The sequence below is a fragment of the Phycomyces blakesleeanus genome (assembly GCF_001638985.1).
Source record: "Phycomyces blakesleeanus NRRL 1555(-) unplaced genomic scaffold PHYBLscaffold_15, whole genome shotgun sequence".
In the NCBI taxonomy this organism is placed as follows: Eukaryota; Fungi; Mucoromycota; class Mucoromycetes; order Mucorales; family Phycomycetaceae; genus Phycomyces; species Phycomyces blakesleeanus.
The window spans coordinates 20,503-47,607 of record NW_017265148.1 but is presented as its reverse complement, the minus strand read 5'-3'; the positions used below and the strand labels follow the sequence as shown (position 1 = coordinate 47,607).

At 34.5% G+C, this 27,105-nt stretch overlaps 5 protein-coding genes across 5 annotated transcripts; 3 read left to right on the top strand and 2 right to left on the bottom strand.

Annotated features, from left to right (window-relative positions):
- Positions 1–7,981: 7,981 nt before the first annotated feature.
- On the top strand, positions 7,982–10,725 carry PHYBLDRAFT_170131 (hypothetical protein; the record flags this gene model as incomplete). Its single annotated transcript, XM_018436257.1, has 6 exons — positions 7,982–8,605; positions 8,930–9,183; positions 9,228–9,595; positions 9,827–9,996; positions 10,493–10,569; positions 10,677–10,725. 6 exons carry the CDS (start codon positions 7,982–7,984, stop codon positions 10,723–10,725), a joined length of 1,542 nt encoding a protein of 513 aa, XP_018289492.1.
- A 239-nt stretch (positions 10,726–10,964) lies between these two features.
- Positions 10,965–13,353, top strand: PHYBLDRAFT_72046 (CYP509 protein; the record flags this gene model as incomplete). Its single annotated transcript, XM_018442585.1, has 10 exons — positions 10,965–11,144; positions 11,232–11,304; positions 11,437–11,558; positions 11,646–11,802; positions 11,892–12,250; positions 12,356–12,383; positions 12,519–12,577; positions 12,633–12,752; positions 12,832–13,129; positions 13,235–13,353. The coding sequence occupies 10 exons, from the start codon at positions 10,965–10,967 to the stop codon at positions 13,351–13,353; spliced, it is 1,515 nt and encodes a 504-aa protein (XP_018289491.1).
- Positions 13,354–17,941: 4,588 nt separating this feature from the next.
- PHYBLDRAFT_147212 (hypothetical protein) lies at positions 17,942–21,858 on the top strand (the record flags this gene model as incomplete). The annotated part of the gene is made up of 31 exons (XM_018431818.1): positions 17,942–18,070; positions 18,227–18,386; positions 18,438–18,485; positions 18,545–18,746; positions 18,814–18,873; positions 18,925–19,000; positions 19,052–19,107; positions 19,159–19,214; positions 19,266–19,321; positions 19,389–19,428; positions 19,480–19,527; positions 19,592–19,632; positions 19,691–19,738; positions 19,797–19,853; positions 19,902–19,949; positions 20,007–20,061; positions 20,120–20,167; positions 20,228–20,352; positions 20,431–20,485; positions 20,560–20,579; positions 20,653–20,692; positions 20,752–20,792; positions 20,853–20,900; positions 20,959–21,013; positions 21,072–21,112; positions 21,173–21,227; positions 21,286–21,326; positions 21,385–21,432; positions 21,491–21,545; positions 21,651–21,740; positions 21,806–21,858. 31 exons carry the CDS (start codon positions 17,942–17,944, stop codon positions 21,856–21,858), a joined length of 1,995 nt encoding a protein of 664 aa, XP_018289490.1.
- A 2,873-nt stretch (positions 21,859–24,731) lies between these two features.
- PHYBLDRAFT_159272 (hypothetical protein) lies at positions 24,732–25,703 on the bottom strand. The gene is made up of 4 exons (XM_018433958.1): positions 25,510–25,703; positions 25,143–25,301; positions 24,899–25,051; positions 24,732–24,828 (listed from the first exon to the last, which is right to left on the bottom strand). Exons 1-2 carry the CDS (start codon positions 25,583–25,585, stop codon positions 25,183–25,185), a joined length of 195 nt encoding a protein of 64 aa, XP_018289489.1. The 5' UTR covers positions 25,586–25,703; the 3' UTR covers positions 24,732–24,828; positions 24,899–25,051; positions 25,143–25,182.
- A 63-nt stretch (positions 25,704–25,766) lies between these two features.
- Positions 25,767–26,937, bottom strand: PHYBLDRAFT_170127 (hypothetical protein; the record flags this gene model as incomplete). The annotated part of the gene is made up of 4 exons (XM_018436256.1): positions 25,767–25,928; positions 26,019–26,204; positions 26,300–26,605; positions 26,662–26,937. 4 exons carry the CDS (start codon positions 26,935–26,937, stop codon positions 25,767–25,769), a joined length of 930 nt encoding a protein of 309 aa, XP_018289488.1.
- Positions 26,938–27,105: the final 168 nt, after the last annotated feature.

Sequence of the window (27,105 nt, the reverse complement as noted above, 5' to 3'; positions counted from 1 at the left end):
ACACAACATTTTCGTAGCTCCAAATAATAATAGTACATATTTATATGTGTGTGTGTGTAATCTCTGTGTTCGATCTAAAGTAGAACTGGCTTGTGCACCTTGTATACTAAAACACAAGAAAATAATGTTACTATTATATGATTTTGAATACATATATCAAGATATCAATATATATGTATGTACATATAATATAATTTGATTAAATCTACAAGCCGGAGAATATGTATTATGTTTTGAAAAGTCCAAGGATAGATGCCTCTGCAAATAATATTTATATAAATAACAAAAGAAGCAAAATGAAAGGAAGGAAGAAAAGAAGAAAAGAAACAAAAGAGATATACAAAGAGATAGATAAATAGATGGTTAGATAAAGAAAAGGAGTATTTATTATGATCCAAGTCTCTCTTACTATTACTCTTTGACTCTCTCTCTCTCTTATTCTATCTGTCTATCTGTCTATCTGTCTGTATATCTCTGTGTTCAATGATTGATATATAATAAAGCCCATTGTCTTACAATCACAATTTGATTGTTCTCTCGTCTCAAGATATCGCAGACATCGGCAACTATGTTCTTCTATCTATCTATATACATAAGAGAGTATTAATGACCATAGTTCTCTAACAAGACTATTATGCGTTTAAAGAAGTATTTGATAATCGCAACTAGCTTGAATAAAATCACAAATAAATAAATACATGTTAATATTTTATTATGTGATTTCATCAATATTCATAAAATATTTATATTTGCGATCGTTTCACATGTTTGTGGCATTGACGTATCGTCATCGGCTCATCCAGCCGTTACTCAAAAGGGAGAGAGGGAGAAAGGGAGAAAGTAACCCGCACAAAATAAAATAACCCAAAGAAAATAAAGTAGTAATGTCAAATACATCTAATCTATACTATTGGCAAGGATGATGACTTATTATTCATATATCTGACCTGCTCTTTAGCCACCTTTACTCCCTTCTTTATTTCCCTTTATTTCTGTTCTCCTTCTAGCCCTAATATATATAGAAATTATAATAATACAGTATAGTATAAAATAGTATAAAATAAAATATATCAAGTGCTACTCAAGGCATGATTATATATCTGTACACACACTTCCTGTACTCTGGTTGCATTTTTCATTTATCCTTTTACGGAATTAGAGTAACCAAACTAAATAGAATTGGAAAAGTCTATTGTGTAGCCAAAGACCAAAAAAAAAAATTTTCTTTTATTCTTAATGATCACTACAATTCCTTTACTGCTTTAAATTATAAAAATGCAATTAATTGATTTTTTTTTTGATAATTGATCAATATACCTATTCGCACACACACACACATAAATATATAAATATATATATTTCTTAAGAGAGCAGTATAAAGAGATAAAGAAAGCAAGAAGCAAAGCAAATAATGAAAGCAAATATATATAGTACTCCCGATGTTCCCGTCCGGTTTATTTTTACTGGTATAGCAAAAGCCAACATCGGTCGGCGTTTCCGTTATAGACATTTTATTTTATTTTTATTTCACAATCGTGCCATTTTTGTTCTTTCATCACAGCAAACCAATTTTTACCCATTTCCCTCTTCTTTCTTTTCTTTTCTGTACCTCACCTTCAACTTCACCCACACCTACACCTACACCTTCACTTACACTATACACACCCCCAATAAAATAAAATAAAATAAAATAAATTTATATTTTCCTGGTTTATTTCCAATCAAAACCCTAATTCAAATCCTAATTCTAATCGTAATCCTAATCATAATCGTAATCCTAATTTTCGTTGCTGTTTCTTTTTTTGTTTTCTTTTCTTCAGTATATTAGCTTCACAAAATAAATCGATATAAATATAAAGATATGATATGATATATGCGTTTTGTGTGGTCATAGCTGAGCTGAGGTTATTTTATATGTGCTGAACCCATGGTTACTTATTTTACCCCTTAACTTATCAACTCCCCCCATCCTCCTTTCTCGTCACAAACATTGAATATCAATATCAATACTAATACTAATATCAACATCTTGTATTTTATTTTATTTTATTTATTTATATTGTTACTAAGCTTTTCATTATCCCTCCTTTGGCTAGAATCCAAAATTATATATATATACATGAACACCAAAGCTGTCTACTAATTCTTTTTAGGCTAATAATTAAACCCCCCCCCCCCGATTCAGTCTAAAAAGAGTAAAAGTGATAGTATATGTATCCATGTAATTTGTATCTATGCAATCTGTAACCATGCAATTTGTATCCATGTAATCTGTAGCTATGCAATATGTATCCGAGTATACATTTCTACACTCAAAGCCACGTTTCAATTGTGACAAGCAAATTTTTATATATAAATATAAATCGCTCAGCCATTTTATATATAAAGAGGATGTTTTTAGATTTAGATTTAGATTTTCTAGATATAAAAATAAAACAGGGCTGTGCTGTAAGACAATAGAATAGAATAGAATAGTCTTTTTTTTTTTAAAAGAAAAATAATTTTATTTTTATCTATAGAATAAAAGTGGCGGATTAATACAAAATAAAAAAAAAAGGTAAAGTAAAGAAGTAAAGAAAGTCACTCTTGTTTTCATTTGTCTTGGGTATCCTTTGTACCCTTTGGCGTCTCTATAGTTTATTCTGTTTTGATTCCGAGAAAGTGGCAAGCTTACATATGAGTAAAAATAGATAAATATATATAAATACATAACTTTTATTGTCCTTTTATTGTATTGTATTGTATCGCCATTCCGTACTGATACACATAAAGCTAGTACCCACCGTTATAGAGGTAGCTGATCTATTATTACTATCTAATGATCCTATAATTACATACCTCTTCTTTATGTATACATATATTTGACAGCTGTAATTTATATTCAATAGCTTAAATTAGAATACATTGACTTCTTACACAGCCATGTTTTCCGTTCATTTATTCTTTCTTTCATTCTTTTTACTTTATATTTTATCTTTATATAAAGAGAACCAATAAAAATTAGAAATAAAGATAGCATGGAATTGAATTGAATCAAATTGAGATTGCATTGAGTTGAATTGACCGCAGTAGATCGATCATTCCCACACCCCAGAAAGATATGAAAATAATAAAACATGAAAAGACGCCGCCATTTACACAATTTACACATATGTATATATTATTCTGACAAAAAAAGGGGGGGGAGAGGTATAGAATACGAAAGAAAAAATAAAATAAAAGTCGTTTATGATTATTGCTAATTTATGTTTCGGCTGAATCTTCCATAAACCCAGGGATTTCCTTTAACCTTGAAAGCCCAAAAAAAAAGACAAAGATATATTTATATAAAAACTATGTTTAGTGAATTTCTTTTCAGTATTATAATATCAGTGTTTTAAAGTGATTGGAATAAATGGGCATATGCAATGCGCTCCTGCATACAAAGTAAATAAATATGTATGTATCTATGTATCTATGTATCTATATATCTATGTATGCAGAATCAAAAGCAAAAGTCTATAATGATGCTGATACTGATTATGATGATTGTGATGATGAATAATAAGAAGAAAAAGCCAAATTTACCTATATTGATAGCTACAGATTCACACTACAATAACAAAAAGAGCCCTTGCATTAGATGTACAGATCATGAACTAAAAACAGATACAATCATTGTTTCTATTTTGTTTCTTATGCATATAAAAAGTATCATCTAATTACATCTACATAAACAAGGCTTGGCAAATTCTTATTCTTTTATTGAAAATTTTCTAGTTCTGGTTCTGGTTCTGGTTCTGGTTCTATTTGTATTTGTATTTGTAAATGTGAATGTTTATATTTTGTTTTATTTTTGTTGCTAGAGTCATCCAGCCATTGAAGCCACTGAATTATATAGAGACCAAACAACAACAGAAATTAACGAAATTCAATACATAATAATCACTCATACAATTTGTTTTTATAATAGAGTCAAGAAAGCCTATTCTCTCTCTCTCTATCTCTCAATTTGGTTGGTTGAATATATATATATATATATTTACATTGTGTTGTGTCTTGATAATTTTAGATATTTGTTGTTTTATATAGTGTCATTCCATATGTAGAAAGTGATATTGTTTCTATTAGTGCAACTCAATAACGATAATAATTATTATTATCAATACAAGCCTGAGGCTGATATACTTTTTTCTTGTTGCTGTATCAAATCTACAATGAAGAAAGAAAGAAAGTATGCTTTATTTTGAAACACTAAATATTGATTATTTTAATATAATAAGGAGTTATCCAGTGCATTTTTTTTAGTTGCTCTAAACTATCACCCACTTTCTTCTCTTTGAGCTAGTCTATCCACCTACCTACTTAGTATATATATAGTGAATACAAGTAGTTTACCTGTAATGTACTTCTTTTGTATCCTTTATTTCTTTCTGCAATGGCGTCAATGTATATCACATTCAATAAAATAGACTATAAATATAATATACTCATTGGGACCTTTTCTTTTAATAATGTAATGAAACACTTGCCCAAATATATATATCTCGGCTCATTGCCGTAAATATGTGTAGCCAGCTTGTCTCAGCCGTGTCATTTTTACTTTTATTTTATTTTATTTTGCATGATGAAACGGAAATGAATTCACAAATCATGACCTTTCCTTTCAATTCAATTCACTTCCCTTCTTCTTTCCTTTCTCATCATCTTTTGTAGGAAATTCATCCCATTTTCTCAATGTTACATTTCTACCTGTACGTTCTGGACAAAAAAAATACAATTACACAAACACAGAAACGCTTAAACACTTGAACACTTGAACACACGCACGCACTTACTCGCTCACGCACACACACGCACACACAAGCACATACATACATAGATACATACAGGCCCATATACCCATACCCATACATATATCCACACAAGGTTCCAGTCGTACAAAATATTATTATTATATGTAGAAAATGCAAACAATCAATATCACATTTAATATTTGACAATTTTAAACAAAAAGAGAAACCTGTCAATAGCATCACTTCCTTCCTTTCTTTCTTTCTTTCTTTCTTTCTTTCTCTTTTTTTTTTAATAAAAAAGGTCTATTAAATACAGTTATCTATATTAATATTACCACTACTATTCTTATTAAATATTAGTACATTTATTATTGATATATTTAATAGTTCAATAATTATATAAATGAATGAATAAGTTGAATGTGCCTGATCCGTGCCATCTCATCTTCTTAATCTTCTTCCTCTCTTCCCGAGATTTTATTCTTTTATTTATTTTTATTTTTGGTTCCGAGAAATATGTACAGCTCATTTGTCAATTGTACGACTTGTAGTCTTACTATTGACAAAATACAATGTCTCACCTTGGTTTTTTATATATTATATTGGTGCGCTCTTTTTAAAGATAATATGAAAATACATTTCTTCTTTTTTTTTAAAAAAAAAAATAACTAAATAAATTTAAATATTATTTTCTTTAAAGAAAATGAATACTATATTATCATATAGAATATCAATTATTATAATGGAAATATATATATAAAAACACGGGTGTACATTACCATGTCGTGTAACTATGGTTTCTTTGTTAATAAAGTGTACAAAGTATTTCCGGAATTAAGAGAAAAAAGAATGCCCGCAATAAAGAAGGAAGCTATATTTGAAACCAATAGTAAAATAGAAGAAAGCAAAAAGAAAAAAAAGGTAATCTTGTTTCAACATCCAGGAACACAATTGTGTGCAAACAGGATTAGATATACATACAACTGCAAACTACACAAGGAAGGAATTAGTTGAATTCATTTGACAGAAATAAAGATTTCCTAGATTTTGAAGCCCACCTACCCTTCTGTTACACAATATATCCCCCCTTTTCTCTCTCTTTATATATAAATAAGAAAAGAACGCATGCCTTTCAAATTCACTCACTAAATATAATAAAAGGTACTCATTTTTTGTAGGAATACTAGTAGTATGTGGATAATAGTAAAGACTTTTATAGACACAAGACCTGAAGGGCTTGTATTAAATTTGCCAATACCTACTTAACACAAGCCACTGTGAAAATACTGCTTGTTTGCTGGCCTTTATCAGAAATTTGGAAAGCGGTTAGACTTTTGAAGTGTGTATTCTTATTTCTGCACAAATACTCAGGTTCATTAAGAATATCTTCAGCGGTTAGATTTTAAAAAAAAAACATTATATATAGCGTATAGTAGCCATAATGAGAATTGAATACAGGTCGAAAAGAGATGCTCAAGTTGTGCTTATTCTATAAAATAACATTTGAACTTTTTGACGATCTAAAGTTGTCTTTTATTTACTGGTGTGTATTAAAGAAATTAGTTCAAGAAAAAAAATGAGTTATGATTTGGTGCAAAATTGCGCTTTTTTTTTTAAAGAAATATATATCACTGTAGGAAATGGCAGGATCTATACCTCCGACCTCCTAATGAGTTACGAACTCGTAACTTTTATAGCCAATAGAATGCCTGTTTTAGCCTATTAGTTTTACTTTTTGTCAAATACGATTTATGGGATTTTATATTATTTTGCATCTAATCCAATCAAATATTCAAAATATGTCAATTATATCTTTTTTAGGTATTCTATTCTCTTTATGATTGGTTCAACAAATGCATGATGTTTTATATTGGAATTTTATGGTTTTTATTGATCAAAATAATACAAGTTAAACATAAAGAAGTATGCAAAGAAGAAGTACCAATTCATATGATATTTAGTAGCAGCTTAAGCTATACATTTATTAAGTAATGTACATGTATATATTTTTATGTGATACTTTTTACATTCTTTATCTAAAGAAAACTGCTATTCTCTAAATACTATAATATTAATGTAGGTATGTATATGGCTTAATTGATTCTTTTTATCAAAGAGTATAAACCTGCTTTGTGTTATCATTGTCATGCCTGATCCCTACTTTGAAAAACCAGAAGACAGACTCCCTGTAATTCTCTGGATCAATTATTTCTAATGAGCATGCGAACAATCTTGACAACCAAACTGTACATGAGGTAGATGTTTTTTTTTTCTGTCAATTCTTCTCAAGTTACTTTCTTTTGTCAGCTTTACGGATTTACATTTTATCAGTACTAGCCTTGATAGCTATTAAGTACGTTTCTTTTAAAGACCTTTAATAATTTAGACCTTGTGAAAAAAGAAATAAGAAAGACTTTTACAAAATAAAAAAGCAACAATGCATTAAAAAGTAATACAGTCATTACTTTTTTATGGCAAAGGATTCTTTAAGTTCAGATTAAAAATACATAATTGTGTAGGACATTTTGGTCTCTTTATTCAACTTTGCAACCTGTAAGCAGTCTAGCATACAATATTCGCGTAAAATGGCTTTTTGGATTAAAAGCCAAGATAAGGATAATTGAATATCACCTTAAGCCTAACTGCTAGAAGTATTAAAGTTACAAGTCCTTCAAATCAATCATATTAATATTATTATTCAATTCATATGATAAAAGGCTTGAAGAAGGTTTGCAAGCAATACAATGGTTATGCACTATTCTTCAAGATAAATTATATATACCCACGCATATTCTCAGTAAGTTTTTAGTGATAGGTACACAAAGTTCAGAACAACGAATATAAAACGACAATACAGATACAAGGAACTAAACTTTATTTTGATATATTTGCAGGATAATAATTAAATGATTAATACCTTTAGGGAGCTCTCCTTTATATCAATCAATCATTATATTTATCCGGTCAATTATTTACTATATTCTCATATGTCAAAGTCACATACATAAAAGTCTATAAAAGACAGCATGATTGACAGGCAAGGATTTTAAACTCTACATACCTTTGTTCTTTACACTTGCAAGTAATTTATTAACTGACCTGCAGCATATATACTTACCCAATATCTTAGTACATCACTACAAATTGGCACTTTCAAAAGTACTGCCCAAACCTCATATATCTGGTCCATTGTGGATTAGAAGACAATGAACGAAGCTACCCCATTCCGAGTCCTTACTGTCAAGGCATCAATAAAGGCAACGGGGTGGAACCCTGAACTCCTTAGACCTCTACAAGTCCTTGTCGCTAAATTACACACAATTGTCACCCACACCTTCGCACTAAGCAAGCACATTTTCCTTGCCGAGCTGGCACTTGACCCATTCTTTGACCTCAATGGACAGATTAATCAGCCCTTTTTTGTCGAGGTGTTTCTTTCTTTAATCGACCGGAACACCGACTCCTCCCGAATAACAGAAATAACAAGGCTGAACTGTGAGCTCATTTCCCGCCACATCAACACCTATATTCATAACATCTCCTACGCCCGCATCTCCCTCCTAAACGCCCACCAAATTGCTATGTACGAGGCCACAAAGATCCACACCACCTACATAGTCAATATCAAGCTGAGGTTTGGTCAGCATCTCTGCCGAGTGATCAATATATTGCTCGATATAAAAAATAGACAGCGAGAGCTTACCCAACAACTGCGTAGCCAAAGAGCAACCGAGGAGCGAATCAAAAGAATGCTGACAGAGCATATATTCGAACCCGCTAGGATTTTCAAAGAAGGAGTGTCAACTCACCGACTTGAAGATGTATTCATTGTATAGGGATACGGAACAGCCTTCATGGAAATCTCTCCCATCTTGACCGCATATCCTTAAAGATACAAGTTCCAAAAGGACTCTATCTACTATGACTCAAAAGATTCTCCCCACAGCCACTTCCTCGCCTTCTTCCGTATGGCCCAACTCTTAGAACACCCTGAACGTAGATCCTTCAACTGCTTCCCTCTTCGCCGATCCTGGCCACCAGGTTACATGCAAATTGATACCAGGATACTATTCCAGCAACTCTTGAAAATAACTTGGTCAGAAGGGGCGGATAAGCTAGAGCTGTGAGGAATAGTGGTGGTCTTGGACGAAAAGGATTTCCGTGATCAGCAGAATGGCGTGATAAAGTTCAGAGGAACAATCCAGACCGATGGTGTTGGTATTTCCATTATCAAACAGAACAAAGACACCCCCAAAGGACCAAATCCCAGAAGGGCCACCACAATCAACCCTGAAAACTTCCCTTACATTCATGACTTGCCCCCAGAACAGCATAAAAGAATCCGCGGGCGTTGTGTCCTTATCAATCATGGAAGAAGAGACCTTCTATACTGCATGAGGAGTCTACGGTAGAAACACTGAGATGTTACCGGTACACCTCCAACCAACAGAGCATCAGACTCAAAAGAACCAAGTTTCGTCGTATTCTTCAGGATACCAAAGCTCAAACCCCCAATGTTATTGCTGTAGAACATGAAATTTCCCAAACGTCGGGACGATCCAATAACATCACAGACTTTGCCTTTCATACTTCAATCAAAGCAGCCAACTCCTCTATCATCTCTTCTTTTTATACTAACACCGTAAGTTGTATCAGCCAGAAACCTTTGTTCTGCAAGCTTCGTCTCTCCTCATACATCAACCGACGTAAAGCCAACGAACGTCTAGTCAAATATATTCGTGCTAAGTTTGGCCAAGATTGTGTCTTGGTTATGGGAAACTGGTCTGCCCCTCACAATAGATACCACGAACCTATCAAGGGTGTATGAATGAGGAAGCTACTTCGCAAACATGGATTCGATGTTTGTTTGATCGATGAGTATGCTACCTCTAGACACTGCCCAAGGTGCTACCAACTGTCTCTTCAAACCTTCAAGCAAGTCGATAATCCTCGACCATATCGCCGCATCCAAATGCCAACTGTGACACGCCATGGTCTCCTAAGGATAATTATATAAACGCTTAATTTTTATTATCATATATTCTGACAAGTCCTTTTTAGATGTACCAATCTAAATTGTTTGGAGAACATGGACGGGTCAGAGGTTATGCATCGTTTGTGTAATTGGGATGTTGCTGCTGTCCTGAACTTCCGACATATACTTAACAATCTGAGATATGATGGGACTATATCTGTAAGGTTCATCTGTGTTATTCAGATTGTAAGTGCCAGAAGACAAGCAGAAGAAGATCTCTGGGAGGGTTGTCGTTTGAGACAAAGACTGACTAGAATTCAAAGAAGATAAAAAATTGCCCTGGTTACCGCTTAGGAACCACCCAAGCTACCGCTGGTAAACCATTGGATTTGAATAACTTGGTATTTAGTTTTGTAACGGGTTGAAAAGGCTAAGAAAAAGATGTTTTGCTTTGACTGCAAAAAAAAAGTAGAATATACAAGAGAGAGAGAGAAATTGGTGTTTAATTAAAATTCAACTACAAGACACTTTAAACCCCGGAAAACTTGCAACAATTCACTAAAATCGCCTATTTTTTTTTCTATAGGGTACTTTATTTGGACTAAATATGTCAATTTTTATTGATTGTATTCCATGCTCTTTATTCTTTTGGTTTTGCTTTTTGGCTTATACTAAACCACTCTCATTCTTTATAGACTATATATATATATATTAAAGCTACAATCTAATACCGGTTAAATAGACTCCCGAATCCCGCCCTACCCCCATTGTCTTCTTCTCTAAAGTATCCTGGGAATATCTAGTAGGCACTACTGTCGGGTAAATAGACAAAGGCTCAAGGTTTAAGATTCAAGGGGTTTGTTGATGAAACAAAGCCTTCAATTTTAACATATATCAATATTTGAGTTCGCCTTATTTCTTTCTAGCTCTTCTAGTTCTTCTAGCTCTTATTTCTATTTTGGCGTCTATACATAAAATGCTCTAAGCATGCTCTCAAATCTGATAATAAATTAATAAGCTTAATTTATACATAATTATTTTATTATTATTCTCTATATATATTTGAGTTTGGATCAATCCACTCAACCATTATTTGTTCTCTTTCTTTCATTCTTTCTTCTATAGATACCATCACCAACATCTTTCTTTCATTTGAAACTTTTGTTAAAAATGTTGTGGATTATTTACCCAAAGGATCTTATGTGGTTGCTGCAATGTGCTTGTTTTTCTGCAAGAAGGTCTATGATTTTACAGCAGTTCCTTATGAGTTAAAGAAGTTCCCAAATATTCCCTTCTTTTACTTTGTCAAATCAATATTGTCCGTCGAGTCAGTAGAGAACCGGACAAAGAGATTGGTTCTTCCACTTCTTCACAAGAATAACGGTTTTTATGTCGTAAGTATATCTCTAAAAAACAAGCAAACAAACATATGAATTTATATACATTTCTCTATTTATTGTATAAATTCAAATGTTTCATAGTCGAGATTTCCTTTCTACTGGACCGTTTTTACAACAGACCCCGATGCAGTACAGTACCTTTTGATGAAAGGAGGTAAGCTCTACCTCTCCCAGCGAGTTTAAAAACATTATTTAATCCAGTCAAAGTTTTTTTTTTTTTTTTTTCAAAAAAAAAAGCCACTTATTCACTCACTAATATGTCGCTTGGAATATCTTTTTATTTTAGAAATATTTCCAAAGGACACCAGATTTACAAGCGCCGTAAGCAAAGATAGTCTTATAATCCGCCTATTTGGAAGTTCAAACGTTGCATTCATAAGTGGTGAGCCGTTGAAACATCAATGCAGGGTAAACACACTCTATAAATGCAAATTATATTATCTTGTATTACATTGTTTTATTAATATATTTTTACTCTTATTATCATTTTACTAGACTATGAACCCAGCCTTCCGCCGCACAGCTCCTGTTAATATATTTGGGCGGCTTATCCCAGACATGTTTAGATTGATTGACAAGTCAGATGGAGATATCTTGATAGTCAACTTGTTACAAAGGATGACATTCGATGCTTTGGGTAAAGCATTATTTGGTACGTAGTCCCTCTTTTTTTCCCTTTGCTGTTTTTATATATATATAATTATAGTTATCATCTTTTAACATATTTAACTTTGGTATAAGGATTTGATTTCAAGACTATGAAAGAAGACAATTCTGCCTGGATGACAGCTTACAGTGATGCAATGTCAGGAGTAACGGCTCCCGTTCTTAATATAATTCCTTCTCTTGAGTATATCCTTCGTTATTTCTATCCTAATTATACCAAGGCCAAAAATGGTGTAGATAAACTCAATCGACTGATCCTTGAGTTGGTGAACAAAAAGAAGCAAGAACTCGAAGAATCGATGCCCCAGTCTTGTAGCAATAATAATAACGGTGATACGGATGGTGATGCTTATGATCAAGAGAAGGATCTCTTGACACTTATCCTTGAAGCTGAAATGAAGGACAATAAATCAAGTGGATCTGACGATTTAAGAGTAATACAAAACAACTATTCGCCTGGTTATTTATTATAGTCATTATTATTACTTTTTTTTAAAAAAAAAATTAACACACATTATTTGGTGAACTATTACCTGTAGGCAAACATGGCTACTTTTATTATGGCAGGTGAGAGTATTCGAATTAAATATTACCAGTAAACACACACACACACACACACATACATACATATATATATATATACTTCTTTTACATAAAGCTGGCTTTAATTTATTCTTTGTCTTGTTTTTCATATATATAAAGGACATGAGACTACAGCCAGCTCTGTTTCATTTTGTATATACCACATGGTTATAAATAAAGTAGGTCTCAATGCTAGGTATAATACAAACATCTAATAAAACCGGTTACAAACAGGACGTACGAGATAAAGCGCGCAGGGAAGCACTGGATATTCTTGGATACGACGATTTCATCTCTCCACCCACTTTCGATGAATGTAAGCGTGTTAATTATATTAATATGGTTGTAAAAGAGGTACACATATTACAAGTAAACACAGACATATATATATATATATATATACTTGAGTCTTATTATACAGTTACCATTCTAGGCTTTGCGTTTATGTACTCCTGGTGGTTTGCTTTTTGAGCGGATAGCGACCGAAGATGTCTTTCTGTCTGGGGTATTTATTCCAAAAGGCACACGTATTAGTGTAGACATTGAGGCTTTGCACAAGAACCCAGCGATCTGGAAGAATCCATCTGTTTTCGATCCCGAGAGATTTAGTAAAGGAGGGGAACATGAGCAGCACAGAGGTATTACATGGGCACCTTTTAGTGATGGAAACCGAAAATGTCTTGGTATCAATTTCAGTATGACAGAGCAACAGGTTATTCTGCTTATGTTATGTAAGTTAAGCTCTTTCAAAACTAATGGCCAAAGAAAAACGCAAAAGAAAGAAAGAAAAGAGAATAAAACAATAGGTTCTTTTGATATTAATCTCAATTGCATAGTAAAACACTACGAGTGGGACTTATCTGAGAACTCGATTCACAATAATGGGATGGTATATGATAATGTTTTTTCATTTGCACCAAAGACACTGTCTATCAAATTCCACAAAAGACACTAGGATGCCTATCTATCTATCTATCTATCTATCTATCAGTATTATCTTCTTTAATTCTCTTATCGTGACTATTGTCTTCTGTATAAATAGCTAGCCGTTGACTAAAAAATAAATATATTTTATGAAATAAGCTTATTTTATAAATGATTTCCAATCAATAAAAGATTATCTATAAAAGCAAACTTCTTGAATATACAGATAGATTTCTAGAAATTGGTTCAATATAGACATTCATACCACTGTCTTGTAAAAATCAAAATCAAAAAGGGGTTTAAATAGAGCTTGTAATAATAATAACAGTGGTATTAATTTTCCTGGAAAAGATAAACTACATTTCCAAGTTATATGTGCCTATTGAATCATTTTTTTTTTGCAAAATAAAGCTAGTCGATACAGGCCTTGGTTTAAACTACATGCGTTTTCATTTGTGTTGACTTCAACATACACAGCGAATTACTCATAATCATTATTTACATATTTGTCACAAATACAATCCGGGAATACCTTTGATTTCATTTCTGTTCTTCCACAAAGGTACAAGATTTGAACAACGAGGAATTAGATCTGATGGCCCCCCAAAGATATTCCCGCTTAATGTATGAATGTAGCTTCTGGTACTTGATCGAACCTATTATATATAGACGAAGAAGTCAGATTGACAATGCTTTCAATAGCTGTATTTTCGTATTTGTTCACTTTTCTAGTCTCGCCAGCTTTACAGCAGTTCGATGCTTAATCCATCATCTTGTTTTTATAGACAGAAAAAAAGCTTTCTAGCCTAAACAGAATATTGGACTATTTTGTTTTTTGCTTAACTCAATGTGGGTAGTATTAAAGCTCACTTTTAGTATACGTTTCACCCCATTTGTATACAGTGGTCCCTCGATGATTTCAAGGCTAAAGGGGGTACTAAGTGCCTTGAAATTATTGAGGGACCACTGTAAATGCTTATTATTATTTCTGGAGACTGGACTCTTACATTCACTCTTGTGAGATATCACAGTATTTTATGAGGCTAAGGTCTGTGTTGTTGGTTGGCCATACTATTATTGTCAAGTCCTAATACTTTTTCTACTCTTCTACAAAATTAGAATTGTGAAAGGAGGTACAATTATTTTTATCAAGTTCACGTATACAGTCAATTGTGTTATTTATGGTCTTTAATTTACCTAGCTTTTCCTAGCCACACACAGCCCCAAACCATAATGAAAGCTCTACTACACAACAAAATTTGTCTAATATAGTACTTTCTTACGATTCGTCTTAATGTCGCTAATCAAATGGCATTAAACCCACTCATCCATTCTCTTCAAAGTTTCTTTTTGCTTTTTAGAAGCGGCTGCCCCAGTATCTCCCTTATTTCTGATTGTGATCTATATATATATCGTTTATCGAGGTATACAATTCTTCTTAAAAATGCCAATGGATGATCTATTTATAATAGCACCGTTAATTATCGGTCTTACACAATCTAAAAGCTGTTCTTGCACAGAAAGAGTTTTTTTTGCTGCTTTTAATTTAGCGAGATAGGATGTGTTCTTAATAACTAAAGTCTTGCAAGATAGACATAAAAATTTAGTGCTGATGTATAATAGTGACTACGGGTATAAGTATAGAATACATTTATTTCCTATATTTATAATCTATTGGTACATTTGTTTCTCTTTTTTGCTGTGTCAAGAATACTATTGTCTTATTGTCCTTTGTCTGCCACAAACCACCATATTCTATTTTTGAGATATAAACTCACCCGACCTCATATTTCCTTTTCTTACAATAGCATTCTTAGCAAAACAATTATCCATAACTTTCATATAAATAGTTAGAATATTCGTATCAAATAAAGAACAACCTTTTTACCCTATTTTTTGTCTTGTCAGAGCAACTCTATATCTTTTATTTTCAAATTACTCTTCCCTAAAGAGCGATATTATTTGCAATAGTTACTACATATTGTCGGATAAGAATTCTCTACTAAAAAAGCACAGCTATCTTCTAGACAAAACATCATACAACCATCCCAAAACGTGTCAGTTGCGAGATCATACTCCTTTTTATCAGAAATGAAGTGAAAAAAAAAAGTGTTTTATATTAATATTAGTTCTAGTACCAAGTGGGTGTTCCGAAAGTGAAACTTACATCTTCAGAATTCTCAAGATTTTAAGTAGAATTGGAGCTAAGATTACAAATAAAGTGTATTAAACAGCTAGGGTTACATCTTAACTCTAAGAACCTGATAACTAACTGCAAAACAAAAATTATGTGGAGTATATATGTTATATATATAAACCAAAGTAACATGTATATACTATTTTGTTTTTATAACTCCAGACATTAAGTTTTCTTAACGTCGGATACTGTCTTAGGTACGTCAAGAGCTCTTTTTTTTTAAATATATATATATATATATAGATATATGCCCTGAAGAAACATTGGCATCGAACAAGGCTGTGTAGTACAAATAGCCCAAATATCAATATTTATAGTTTTTTTTAGAGTGAAAGCTGTTGACATTTTGACCAAAACTCAAGAAATAAATGTTAAACAGCCTTTATATTGGGAGCCGTAATGTGTCTCACCAGGCTACTTAAAGCCAAAAAAAAAACATTGCTTATTTGATTCGATTTTTAATTTTCTATAATTGAAAAGCTATGATTACCATTGGTGTGCATTTGCATATGCTTGTAGAAATCTTAAAAAATATCATTTCCAGTACACTCATATTTAATCGACCATAGAAAAGGTTCATTTATACAAAGGGTCAGTGCTTCAAACTAAAATTGTCTCAAGCAAACCAAAGCTAGACTATGAACCTCAAAATAATAAGTGGAATCATACTATACAGTACTGTAGCGCATTATATTGTATTACAAAACAAAAGTTATAAAGCAAAGCCTTTAATCCAACAGAGTATTATTTCTAGGTTATTCGTGCATCCAGTTGAGTTTGGTATACAAGCGCAAAATATCAAAAACACTAGATTCTATAAATCGATAATTAGTAATCGATAGCGTCTTGCTCCCAACCAAACAAAACCTATACGTTCAGTAGCAGTAGATTGTCTCTTTGCTTTCATATTGTGCCGTCAGTCAGTCTGAGCAATAACAGAAAAAAATAGTAAATAAGCAGAGCCTTTAAAAGGTGATTTATATATATGTAATAGCCATTTTACTAGCTTGATCTATCTGTGACCAGGCTAGCACAATTGCAAGCACCACTACTTTTTCATGGTGTATAATGTAACTTATATAAATAATTATAATTATCGATAGAATGGTGTATATTTGAACACATATAAATGTAAAGTGTTTCAGGCAGTTGGGTTATTCTGTATTAATTTCTCGGTTGGATTATGATTGGTTTATAAAGTAGTACAAACCAAGGTCGATTGACAAACACTAGCCTAGACCCTGTTCTTCTTTTTACTTTTATTTTACTCTAAGAACGATGCTTTAACTTGAGGTACCAACGACTTTCAATAGTCAGGCTGTCAATCCCTTCATACTGAAGCACTGAAAGTACTTTTATTTCAAGAAAGTATTCCTACACTTTGTGTTTATTAACTCAAGACACTGGTGAAAAAGCTAGAAGAAAAATGGAAGTCTTTCACACGAAAGAAAAGAAAAGATATAAGCAGCAATTTTTTTCGGGGGTGCTTCTTAAACTAATAAAGTCACAGCATGTGAAACAAACAAACAAGAAAACAAACAAATAAATATACACAAGACTTTAATTAAAGCTTTATAATCAACACAACTTTACACTTCTTTATTGTAGTTTAACGTCTAGCCGATTAATACTTTGTATATCAGTAGTACAGCTAAAATGAACACAGAGGCATATATAGTGTCTCGACAAGTGGCTGTTCAAAAGCATAAGCCTTGTTAACAGAATCACAACAGAAAGTAGAATAAAAAAGGGGATGGGGGTCCATAGCAACTGAATAATTTGACATGCATATAGTCCACCAATCGGAAGACATCATTTAAATGTTTTCATGCTAAAGTAAAGTCTGGACCACTATTGCTACTATGCTCCTCTAAGCCCCATGACACATGTGATGCTGCACGGACAGCACGGATCTTATGTGACATAAAAAGAACTAAAACAAAAAAACAAAAAGTAAAATAAGTGCCTGCACAGCACGTCCTTCAGAATGTAAGTGATACTTCTTTAACACCCAAAACCCATATTTTAAGCATAGATATTAAATAAAGAAGTAAAATAGTAATAATATATACATGTTGTCAAGGCTAAAAGATAAAAGAAAACCGAAAAAGGAATAAGAAAAAAACCGAATTTTATAATATATTATCAAACTATCATAATAAAAATAATAAAAAAGAACAGCAACTCATGATTGAGACGTCATGAGTTTTATAAAAAAAACACCTATCCAAACAGAACGCGTCAAAACAACTCTCTTCCACATACCATTAATACTTTATACACTTCTTTACTGCTCTCTCACAAACTGCTTTAATCAACATAGACGTTAAAGACGAATCATGACCAATACAAATCCATTTTGCTAGTCAAATCTCAGGCTTTTATCATATGTAAAACAGTCAGTAGCAAGATATAAGACAACATGTCAAAACCATTACACAGCAAAAATGAAATACTGAGGTCCAACACTGGTTTGACCATCAATCCATCCAAAGCCTATTCACGCTCAGAAACAAGAGATAAACTGACAGGACTTACTATAATTCAAGGAGTATATGATATTCATCAAAGACACACATTGTGAAGATTATATTTGTCTAGTCTTTTGACAAACAAGGTCAACGATAAAAAATAAGATCTCCATCCAGGCCTACAAGTATATAAAGGCTCGTTGATTAATCATTCACTGTCTATGATATTTCTGTAGGGACTTTTCAGGCAAAGTCAAGCAATCAAGAACAGGTTTCCATCCAGGGCCACAGGTACACCAAGACTCGAGGAGCATATGCTCATTGTCTTTTGTATGCTTCTAGTGCCTTCCGTCCAGGTCAAGCATCAGGGATCCGATCAGAGTCCACGGTTATCAGGTATATCAAAACTCTATGAGCAGTTACTCACTTGTTTTTGTATATTTGTAGTATCCATTCCATCCAGGTCAAGCTTCAAGGTTCAGGTCAAGGTCCACGGTTATCAGGTATATCACAACTCCATGAGCAGTTACTCATTTGTTCTTGTATATTTGTAGTATCCATTCCATCCAGGTCAAGCTTCAAGGTTCAGGTCAAGGTCCACGGTTTTCCGATCAAGGTCCACGGTTTTCCGATCAAGGTCCACGGTTTTCAGATCAAGGTCCACGGTTTTCAGATCAAGGTCCACGGTTTTCAGATCAAGGTCCACGGTTTTCAGATCAAGGTCCACGGTTTTCAGATCAAGGTCCACGTTTTTAGGTATATCAAAACTCGATGCGCAGTTACTCACTTATTTTTGTATATTTGTAGTATCCATTCCATCCAGGTCAAGCTTCAAGGTTCACGTCAAGGTCCACGGTTTTCAGATCAAGGTCCACGGTTTCAGGTATATCAAAACTCAATGCGCAGTTACTCACTTGTTTTTGTATATTTCTAGTATCCATTCCATCCAGGTCAAGCTTCAAGGTTCAGGTCAAGGTCAACGGGTTCAGGTCGAGGTCGACGGTTTTCAGGTATATCAAAACTCGATGAGCAATTACTCACTTGTTTTTGTATATTTCTAGTATCCATTCCATCCAGGTCAAGCTTCAAGGTTCAGGTCAAGGTCCACGGTTATCAGGTATATCAAAACTCTATGAGCAGTTGCTCATTTGTTTTTGTATATTTGTAGTGTCCATTCCATCCAGGTCAAGCATCAAGGATCCGATCAGAGTCCACGGTTATCAGGTATATCACAACTCTATGAGCAGTTACTCATTTGTTTTTATATATTTGTAGTATCCATTCCATCCAGGTCAAGCTTCAAGGTCCAGGTCAAGGTCCACAGTTTTCAGGTATATCAACACTCGATGAGCAGTTACTCACTTGTTTTTGTATATTTGTAGTATCCAATCCATCCAGAAAAAGCATCAATGCTCTGATCTCCCAGAAATGGTCATAGGTATAACAAAACCATATGCGCATTTACTCACTAGCTTTTATCTATTACTAGTGTCAGCCATCCAGGTCAAGTGTCAAGGACCCGATTTCCCAGCAATGGGTATAGGTATAACAAATCGTTGTGGGAATATACTCACTAGTTATAATATATTTATAGTGTTCAGCCATCGATGTCAGGCGTCAAGGTTGCGATCTTCCAGCCATGGTTCTAGGTATAACAAAACATTATGGAAATATACTCACTGGTTTTAATATGTTTTTAGTGTTCAATCATCCAGGTCAATCAACAGGATTCTGATCTCCCGTCCATGGTTATAGGTATAACAAAACGTTATGGCAATATACTCACTATTTTAAATATATTTCTAGTGTTCCGCCCATCATGTCAAGCGTCCAGGTTCCCATCTCCCTGCCATGGTTATAGATGTAAAAAACATTAGGGACATATACTCACTAGCGTTAATATATGTCTAGTGTTCAGTCATCCAGGTCAAGCATCTAGGTTCTGATCGCCAATCCATGGTTAAAGGTATAAAACAACATTATGGGCGTATACTCACTGTTTTTATCTAGTTCTAGTCTCCAGCCATCCAGGTCAAGCATCAAGGTTCTACTCGCCCGTCAATGGTGACAGGTATAACAAAATGGTATGGGCATATATTCACTAGATTTAATATATTTCTAGTTTTCAGCCATCCAGGTCAAGCATCATGGTTCCGATCGCCCGTCAATGGTTATAGGTATAAAAAAACATTATGGGCCTATACTCACTAGTTTTTATATTTATTTCTGGTCTTCAGCCATCCGTGTCAAGCATCAAGGACCCGATCGCCCGTCCATGGTTATAGGTATAAAAAACATTATGGGTATACACTCACTAGTTTTATCTATTTCTAGTGTTCAGTCGTCCAGGTCTAGCAACAAGGTTTTGATCGCCCGTCCATGGTGATAGGTATAACAAAGCGATATGGGCATATACTCTCTAGCTTTAATATATTTTTAGTGTTCAGTCATCCGGATGAAGCGTCAAGGACCCGATCGCACGTCCATGGTTATAGGTATAAAAAAAATTGGTATATACTTACTAGTTTTGATTTAGTTCTAGTCTCCAACCATCTGGTCAAACATTAAGGTTCTGATCTCCTAGCCAAGGTTATAGGTATAACAAAACGTTATGGGCATATACTCACTAGTTTTAATATATGTCTAGTGTTCAGTCATCTAGGACAAGCATCAAGGGTCTGATAGCCCGTCTATAGTTATAGGTATAAAAAAAACATTATGGGCATATACTTACTAGCTTTAATATATTTCTAGTGTTCAGTCATTCATGTCAAGCATCAAGGTTCCGATCACCCGTCCATGGTAATAGGTATAATAAAACGTTATTGCCATTTACTTACTAGTTTTTATATTCATTTCTAGCCTCCAGCCATTCAGATCAAGCGTCAAGGACCTGATCACCCCTCCATGGTCATAAGTATAAAACAACATTATGGGCATATACTCACTCGCTTTAATATACTTCTAGTGTTCAGTCGTCCAAGTCAAGGTTCAAGGTTTCGACTGCCCGTCCATGGCTATAGGTATATAAAAACATTATGGGCATATACTCACTAGCTTTGATATATTTCTAGTGTTCAGTCATTCATATCAAGCATCAAGGTTCCGATCACCCGTCCATGGTTATAGGTATAACAAATCGTTATTGTCATTTACTCACTAGTTTTGATATTTATTTCTAGCCTCCAGCCATTCAGATCAAGCGTCAAGGACCTGATCACCCCTCCATGGTCATAAGTATAAAACAACATTATGGGCATATACTCCCTAGCTGTAATATACTTCTTGTGTTCAGTCATCCAGGTCAAGCATCAAGGTTCTGGTCTCCCCGCCATGGTTATAGGTATAAAAAAACATTATGGGCATATACTCACTAGATTTAATATATCTCCAGTCTCCAGCTATCCAGGTCAAGCATCAAGATTCCGATCTCCCCGCCATGGTTATAGGTATAAAAAAACATTATGGGCATATACTCACTAGATTTAATATATCTCCAGTCTCCAGCTATCCGGATCAAGCATCAAGATTCCGATCTCCCCGCCATGGGTATAGGTATAAAAAGCATTATGGGCATATACTCATTATTTTAATCTAGTTCTAGTCTCCGGCCATACAGGTCGAGCTTCAAGGTGCTGATCTCCCGTTATATGGTTATAGGTATAACAAAAATCGATGAGCAATCACACTCGGCTTTATTTATTTCTAGTGTTGAATCCACCAAGATCATGCTTCACGGATCCGGATTCAGTCCGTGGCTATAGGTATACAAAAACTCGATGAGCAATTACTCATTGGATTTTATATATTTCTAGTGTCTACTCATCCACGGCAATTATCAGGATCCGATTTTCATGAATTGTTATAGCTAACCAAGTTTCCTTTAAACCTTTACTTAAAACAAACTATACTCTTTATTTATACTTTCTTTTGATGGCAAAGAACGATGATCAAATATACATCCATTATGGAAGGTATACAAGTCGTTCTTGGCCATTACTAACCTAGAAGTATATATGACTATTGCTTTTACTCTCCAGACCAAACAGCAAGGATCAAAACTCAAATTTGGGCTACAGGTAAACAAGTCTTCTTGAGCTTTTACTTACTGTCATTTATATATTTCTAGTGTTTTTTTCCTTAAAGTTCAAATATCAAAGATCTGATTTCAAATCAAGGTTACACTGGAGAAATGACCCTGAATACCCTTGTGTGAAGGTTCATGGTTACATGTGGATATTTAGAGCAATTTTTCATCTCAGCATGTTTTTTGGTGTACATGTTCATAAAGTCATGTTGTAATTTTCTATTGGCTCGGATATAATAACCATCCAAGTTATTTTATCATTATTATTATTATTATTATTATTATAAAGTTTGAACAAATAAAGTAAATGTAACACTTGTTTTCCTTTTATCTTAACATTTATAACAAAATAAACACCATGTCCTCTACTTCTGAACTTTATAATAAGAAGTGCTATTGCACAAAATGCAGCGATAATCAACAAGGCTACAGCTTTGTTTCTACACGAACCCTCCAGCGTCACAATAAAAGAGCAAGATATGAAGGCATGGAAAGAAGTGAAAGAAGTATGTTTTGTTTTTCATTTTCATTTTCATTTTGGTTATTTTATATAATGTTTTATTTCAATAGATGTATCTGTTCAAAGAAATCTCATGGATATTGATTTTGAAAGTAAGAAACGTTAATTGTGATAAAAAGAGAAGTAAACTAAAAATTGAATTCTATATGTAGCTACATCAAACCAACAAACCGGACCCATGGAAGCAATGGGCGGTCAGACCAACTCGCCTGTTTGGGAAGGAGCCCCAATTTCTGACGATGAGGTTGCTTTTAGCAATGAGTCGAATGGCGAAAGCAGTGATGGTGATGAAAATGACAATGACGAAGAAAGCAATGGCGGTGAAGAAAGTGAAGACAATGAAGAGAATATTGTTGAGATTGAAGTCGAAGAATTCGATACTGAAGGTCAGTCCGTGTTAATTAACTAATAAGAAAAGAACCAAAAAAATTCAAGGAAAAGAACCAAAAAAGAAAAATCTGAAAAAAGGGGGGGTGTTAATTTTTTTTGTTTTTTTTTTACAATAGATCCTTTTGCCACCCCAAATATGCCTGAAAATCCGGTACACAGGTTCATTGCTACTTTTGTGGTAATGTTTGCTTCCCGCTATGTGGTCAATAAGGGCGCTGTTGTCTTGATCGAGTTCATCAACAAGCTCTTGTCGATTTACGAGCAGGATTTCCAATTGCCCGTGAGTCTTTCTGGTCTCCAAAGCATGACAGGATTCTCAGCCATGACAAAAGGGATTAAGAGATTTGTCATGTGTCAGGATTGCCACAAGGTGTATGAGGAAAGTGTACCTGCTCCTTTGAATTGTGATTTCGTAAAGCTTGGTGCACATACCGCCTGTAATTGCAAATTAATGGTCCAATCATTGTTTGGTGGTTTGGTCGCAAAGAAGTCTTATGTATATCAGTCTCTCACACGTGCTCTTAAAATTCTTTTCCTCCGTCCCGATTTCGAGCAAAAGATCATGCACTGGAACCAAGAATTCAAGATCACTGATACATTGTGTGATGTTTACGATGGTGAAGCCTGGACTGATTTGAAGGACAATGACGATGAAATTTTTGTTGAGCATCCTCGTTCATTGATGCTGACATTAAACATCGACTGGTTCCAGCCTTTCGATGGTACTAGCTATTCCTGCGGTGCTATCTACCTGGTGATTAACAACCTGCCTAGAAGTGAGCGGTTTAAAGCAGAAAATACAATCCTTGTTGGCCTCATGCCCGGACCAAAAGAGCCAAAATCAGAAGAGATCAATCATTATCTCAAGCCATTAGTCGACGAAATGATACAGCTCTATCTTGGAATACAGATACCCACCTACCAGCAAACAGACGGTGCAACAGTTCGTGCAGCCTTATTGATGGTTGCATGCGATATACCTGCTGCCAGAAAGACTAGTGGGTTCACCGCGCACAACAGCACATGCGCCTGTTACAAATGCGACAATCAATTTTCTCGTCTACCAGGCACTTCTTCTGTCGATTTCCGTGGATTTGATTGTGACCAGTGGCGCCATCGAAGTGATAGAGCAAACCGTGTGCATGCTGAGGAGTGGAATAGTGCGAGTACACCCTCAGAAAGGCAGCAGCTGGAGGTCGAATATGGTGTTCGATGGTCGCAGTTGTATCGCCTTGGATACTTTGATCTAGTACGTGGAACGATCATTGATCCCATGCATAATCTTTTTCTGGGAACACCAAAGAGAATGATTGAAACATGGACAAAAATGAAAAAAATGAAAAACAATGATCTGCTTGCAATGCAGACAGTTGCAGCAACGATGATATTGCCCAGCGACTATACCAAGCTGAAAACGAAGATAGGAAAGGGCTTTTCCCACATGAAAGCAGATGAGTGGAAGTCTTGGGTATTGGTGTACTCTCCCGTGCTTCTAAAACCAGTTCTTCCGTCCAATATGTTCAATGGCTGGATGCACTATGTAAAAGCATGCCGTATACTTGTAAAGCCGTCAATCAGTTTCATCGAAATAGACCAAGCACACAGATATCTACAAGAATTCTGTCAATCTTGTGAAGATACATATGAACCAAAAGTCCTCACCTGCAACATGCACCTGCACCTCCATCTTCATGACACAATTCGTGATTTTGGACCCGTGTATGGCTATTGGCTCTTTGGTTTTGAGAGATACAATGGTTTGTTAAAGAATAACAAGACAAACAGAAAAGACGGGTTTGAAACAACCTATATGACAAAATTCACTGCAGACGCATACAAAGCTGATTACGTACGAAATACGTTATCATGTCCAAGCCTCATTCCATTCCTTCCTCTTTTCGAAAAACTTACCTCTACGACCGCACCTATAACGACCTATGCCACTTATGCTCCAACCAACCAACAACCTTTCCGACTGCAACAATTTGTAGACTCATCCTTAAGTCGAGCAGCACCTATCAAAGGCAATGAACCACTCCCCCCATCCACCTTTCCTTTACAGTCCTTAAAAGAATCAACAATGAGTGATATTGATTATCCTCAATTGTTAGATTATTATAAAATCGCCTATGCCATGCCCAATCTCATTTCTTACCACGATGCCAGATTGTCACAATATTTTGTAAATAACCGAATCACAAAATTGAAATCAATTGATCTCCTTGGCCAAACATATATTGGGAACAACAGTTCTGGTAAGCGCGGGTCACTCGTTCAAGCTTTCTTCCGTAGCAGCAATGGCCGAACTTCAAGCCTATATACCGGACAAATTCAGTATCTTTTTATACATTCATTTACTCTGCCTCCTCATCCAAACCACCGAGCATCAACATTACATCAAGACCAGCATGTTTTTGCATACATCCGATGGTATAGTTCGACAAATGACAATGAACACAGAGATGAAGGTATTGCAATCTGCTTGCCAGAATTCTCCGCTGATAATTATCACAGCATCTTGCCTGTACATCGCATACACTTAGAGGTCGCAACTGCTGTAGATGTAACTGATATGAACGAAGAAAGAATGCTGGTCATTCCTATGCCAAAAAAATACTATGCCTGAAGCCTTTATGAATAATTATGCACTATGATTTTTTATGAGAATAATTAAATAAAAAACAAAGAACAAGTAATGCCTCTTTATGCATTTTTTTGGTTATTTAAAGTATAAGACGTTATGAATGAAGAAAAAAAGAACAAAAAATATAAACTTTATTTAGGGCCCGTTTCTAAGAGCCCACTGAGGAAACTGTGACGCAATTGCATCAGGGACTGGTCCTTCAACGGTTTCGCCAAAAGCACGTGACAGCAATTGATGGCTATTTAAGCCTAAATCAGCTACCACTTTGTTGTCAACAAGTGTGATGAAGTGGTTGTACTATATTAAAGACATTAATATTTTATTCAGTATAATACAATATAATATATTAACTAAATTAAATATTTCAACTTTAAAAAAACTAATTACCTCATCACTTCTCCAACCTGGACGACGAAGACGAAGCCCACTATAAGAAACATGAGGCGAAGTGCCATCGTCTGACTCACCAACAGACATAGCCTCTTCTATAATGAGACCAGAGCAATCTCTTTTCATCTCGTCATCAATAGCAGTCTTGTTAGACTGGTACGCTGTTTTGCGACGTTTCAAGTGCTGTTGAAAATATTAAATTAGTTTTCTTTTTTTGCTTTAAATTAATGACTTAGATAAGAATTATTCAAATAATAAATAAATAAAGTATAACTTACCTCCTTTTCGCGGCTACTCCTTCTGTTGCGAGCATTGTCTGACTTCTTTTTAGCCTGAGACTTATTAGCTGCACGCTTTCTGCTAGTGAAGTTCGTGTAGACAAAGTCACGAACATCACTTTTTCTCAGTCCTGCTCCTACGAAATTTCTTTCCGAGTAGGCAACGAGGTTTTCTGTCAACTCAGTGTTTGGCGACTGGTTGAAGTTGACAGCCGTGTTCCACCTTGGCTTGCCATTGTTGGCTTGAATTTCAGCCAAATGTTTTGACTTGAACTTAGGGTCCCACAAATGCTCCCGAAGAAGTCTCTATTGAATCTTGGTAAGTTATTAAAGATATAATTTACTATATGTATGATACATACATAGGCTTTTGTTTTGTTGACTGATTTTGCATCAGAAGCCATGGTGGGAGAACCAGCTACATTCATTTCCATGCTCACAGGAGCAACAGCATGCACTAAAGCCATCGGCTGACTCTGCAAAACAGCAGATACAGGAGTGTTCGAAGTTTTTGCTTTGATATCAGCAACATCTTTCATGACAGTGGTCATGTCACGACGCAAGATGGCAAGAGAGTTTGTCATCTCTCTCTCAGCAGGAGTGCGTCGAGTGGGATAGCTTTCATTTTGGTTAGACATATTCTATTAATTTAAAAATATAAGTTCAAATATGTATTAACTGTTAATGCTTTTATATTCTTTGAATAAATTTCTATTATACACTACAATTATATTTATTATCAAACATACCAAAATAAAAGACAGAAAAAGATGGGGAGATAGAGAGAGAAAGTGTGAGTATAAGTA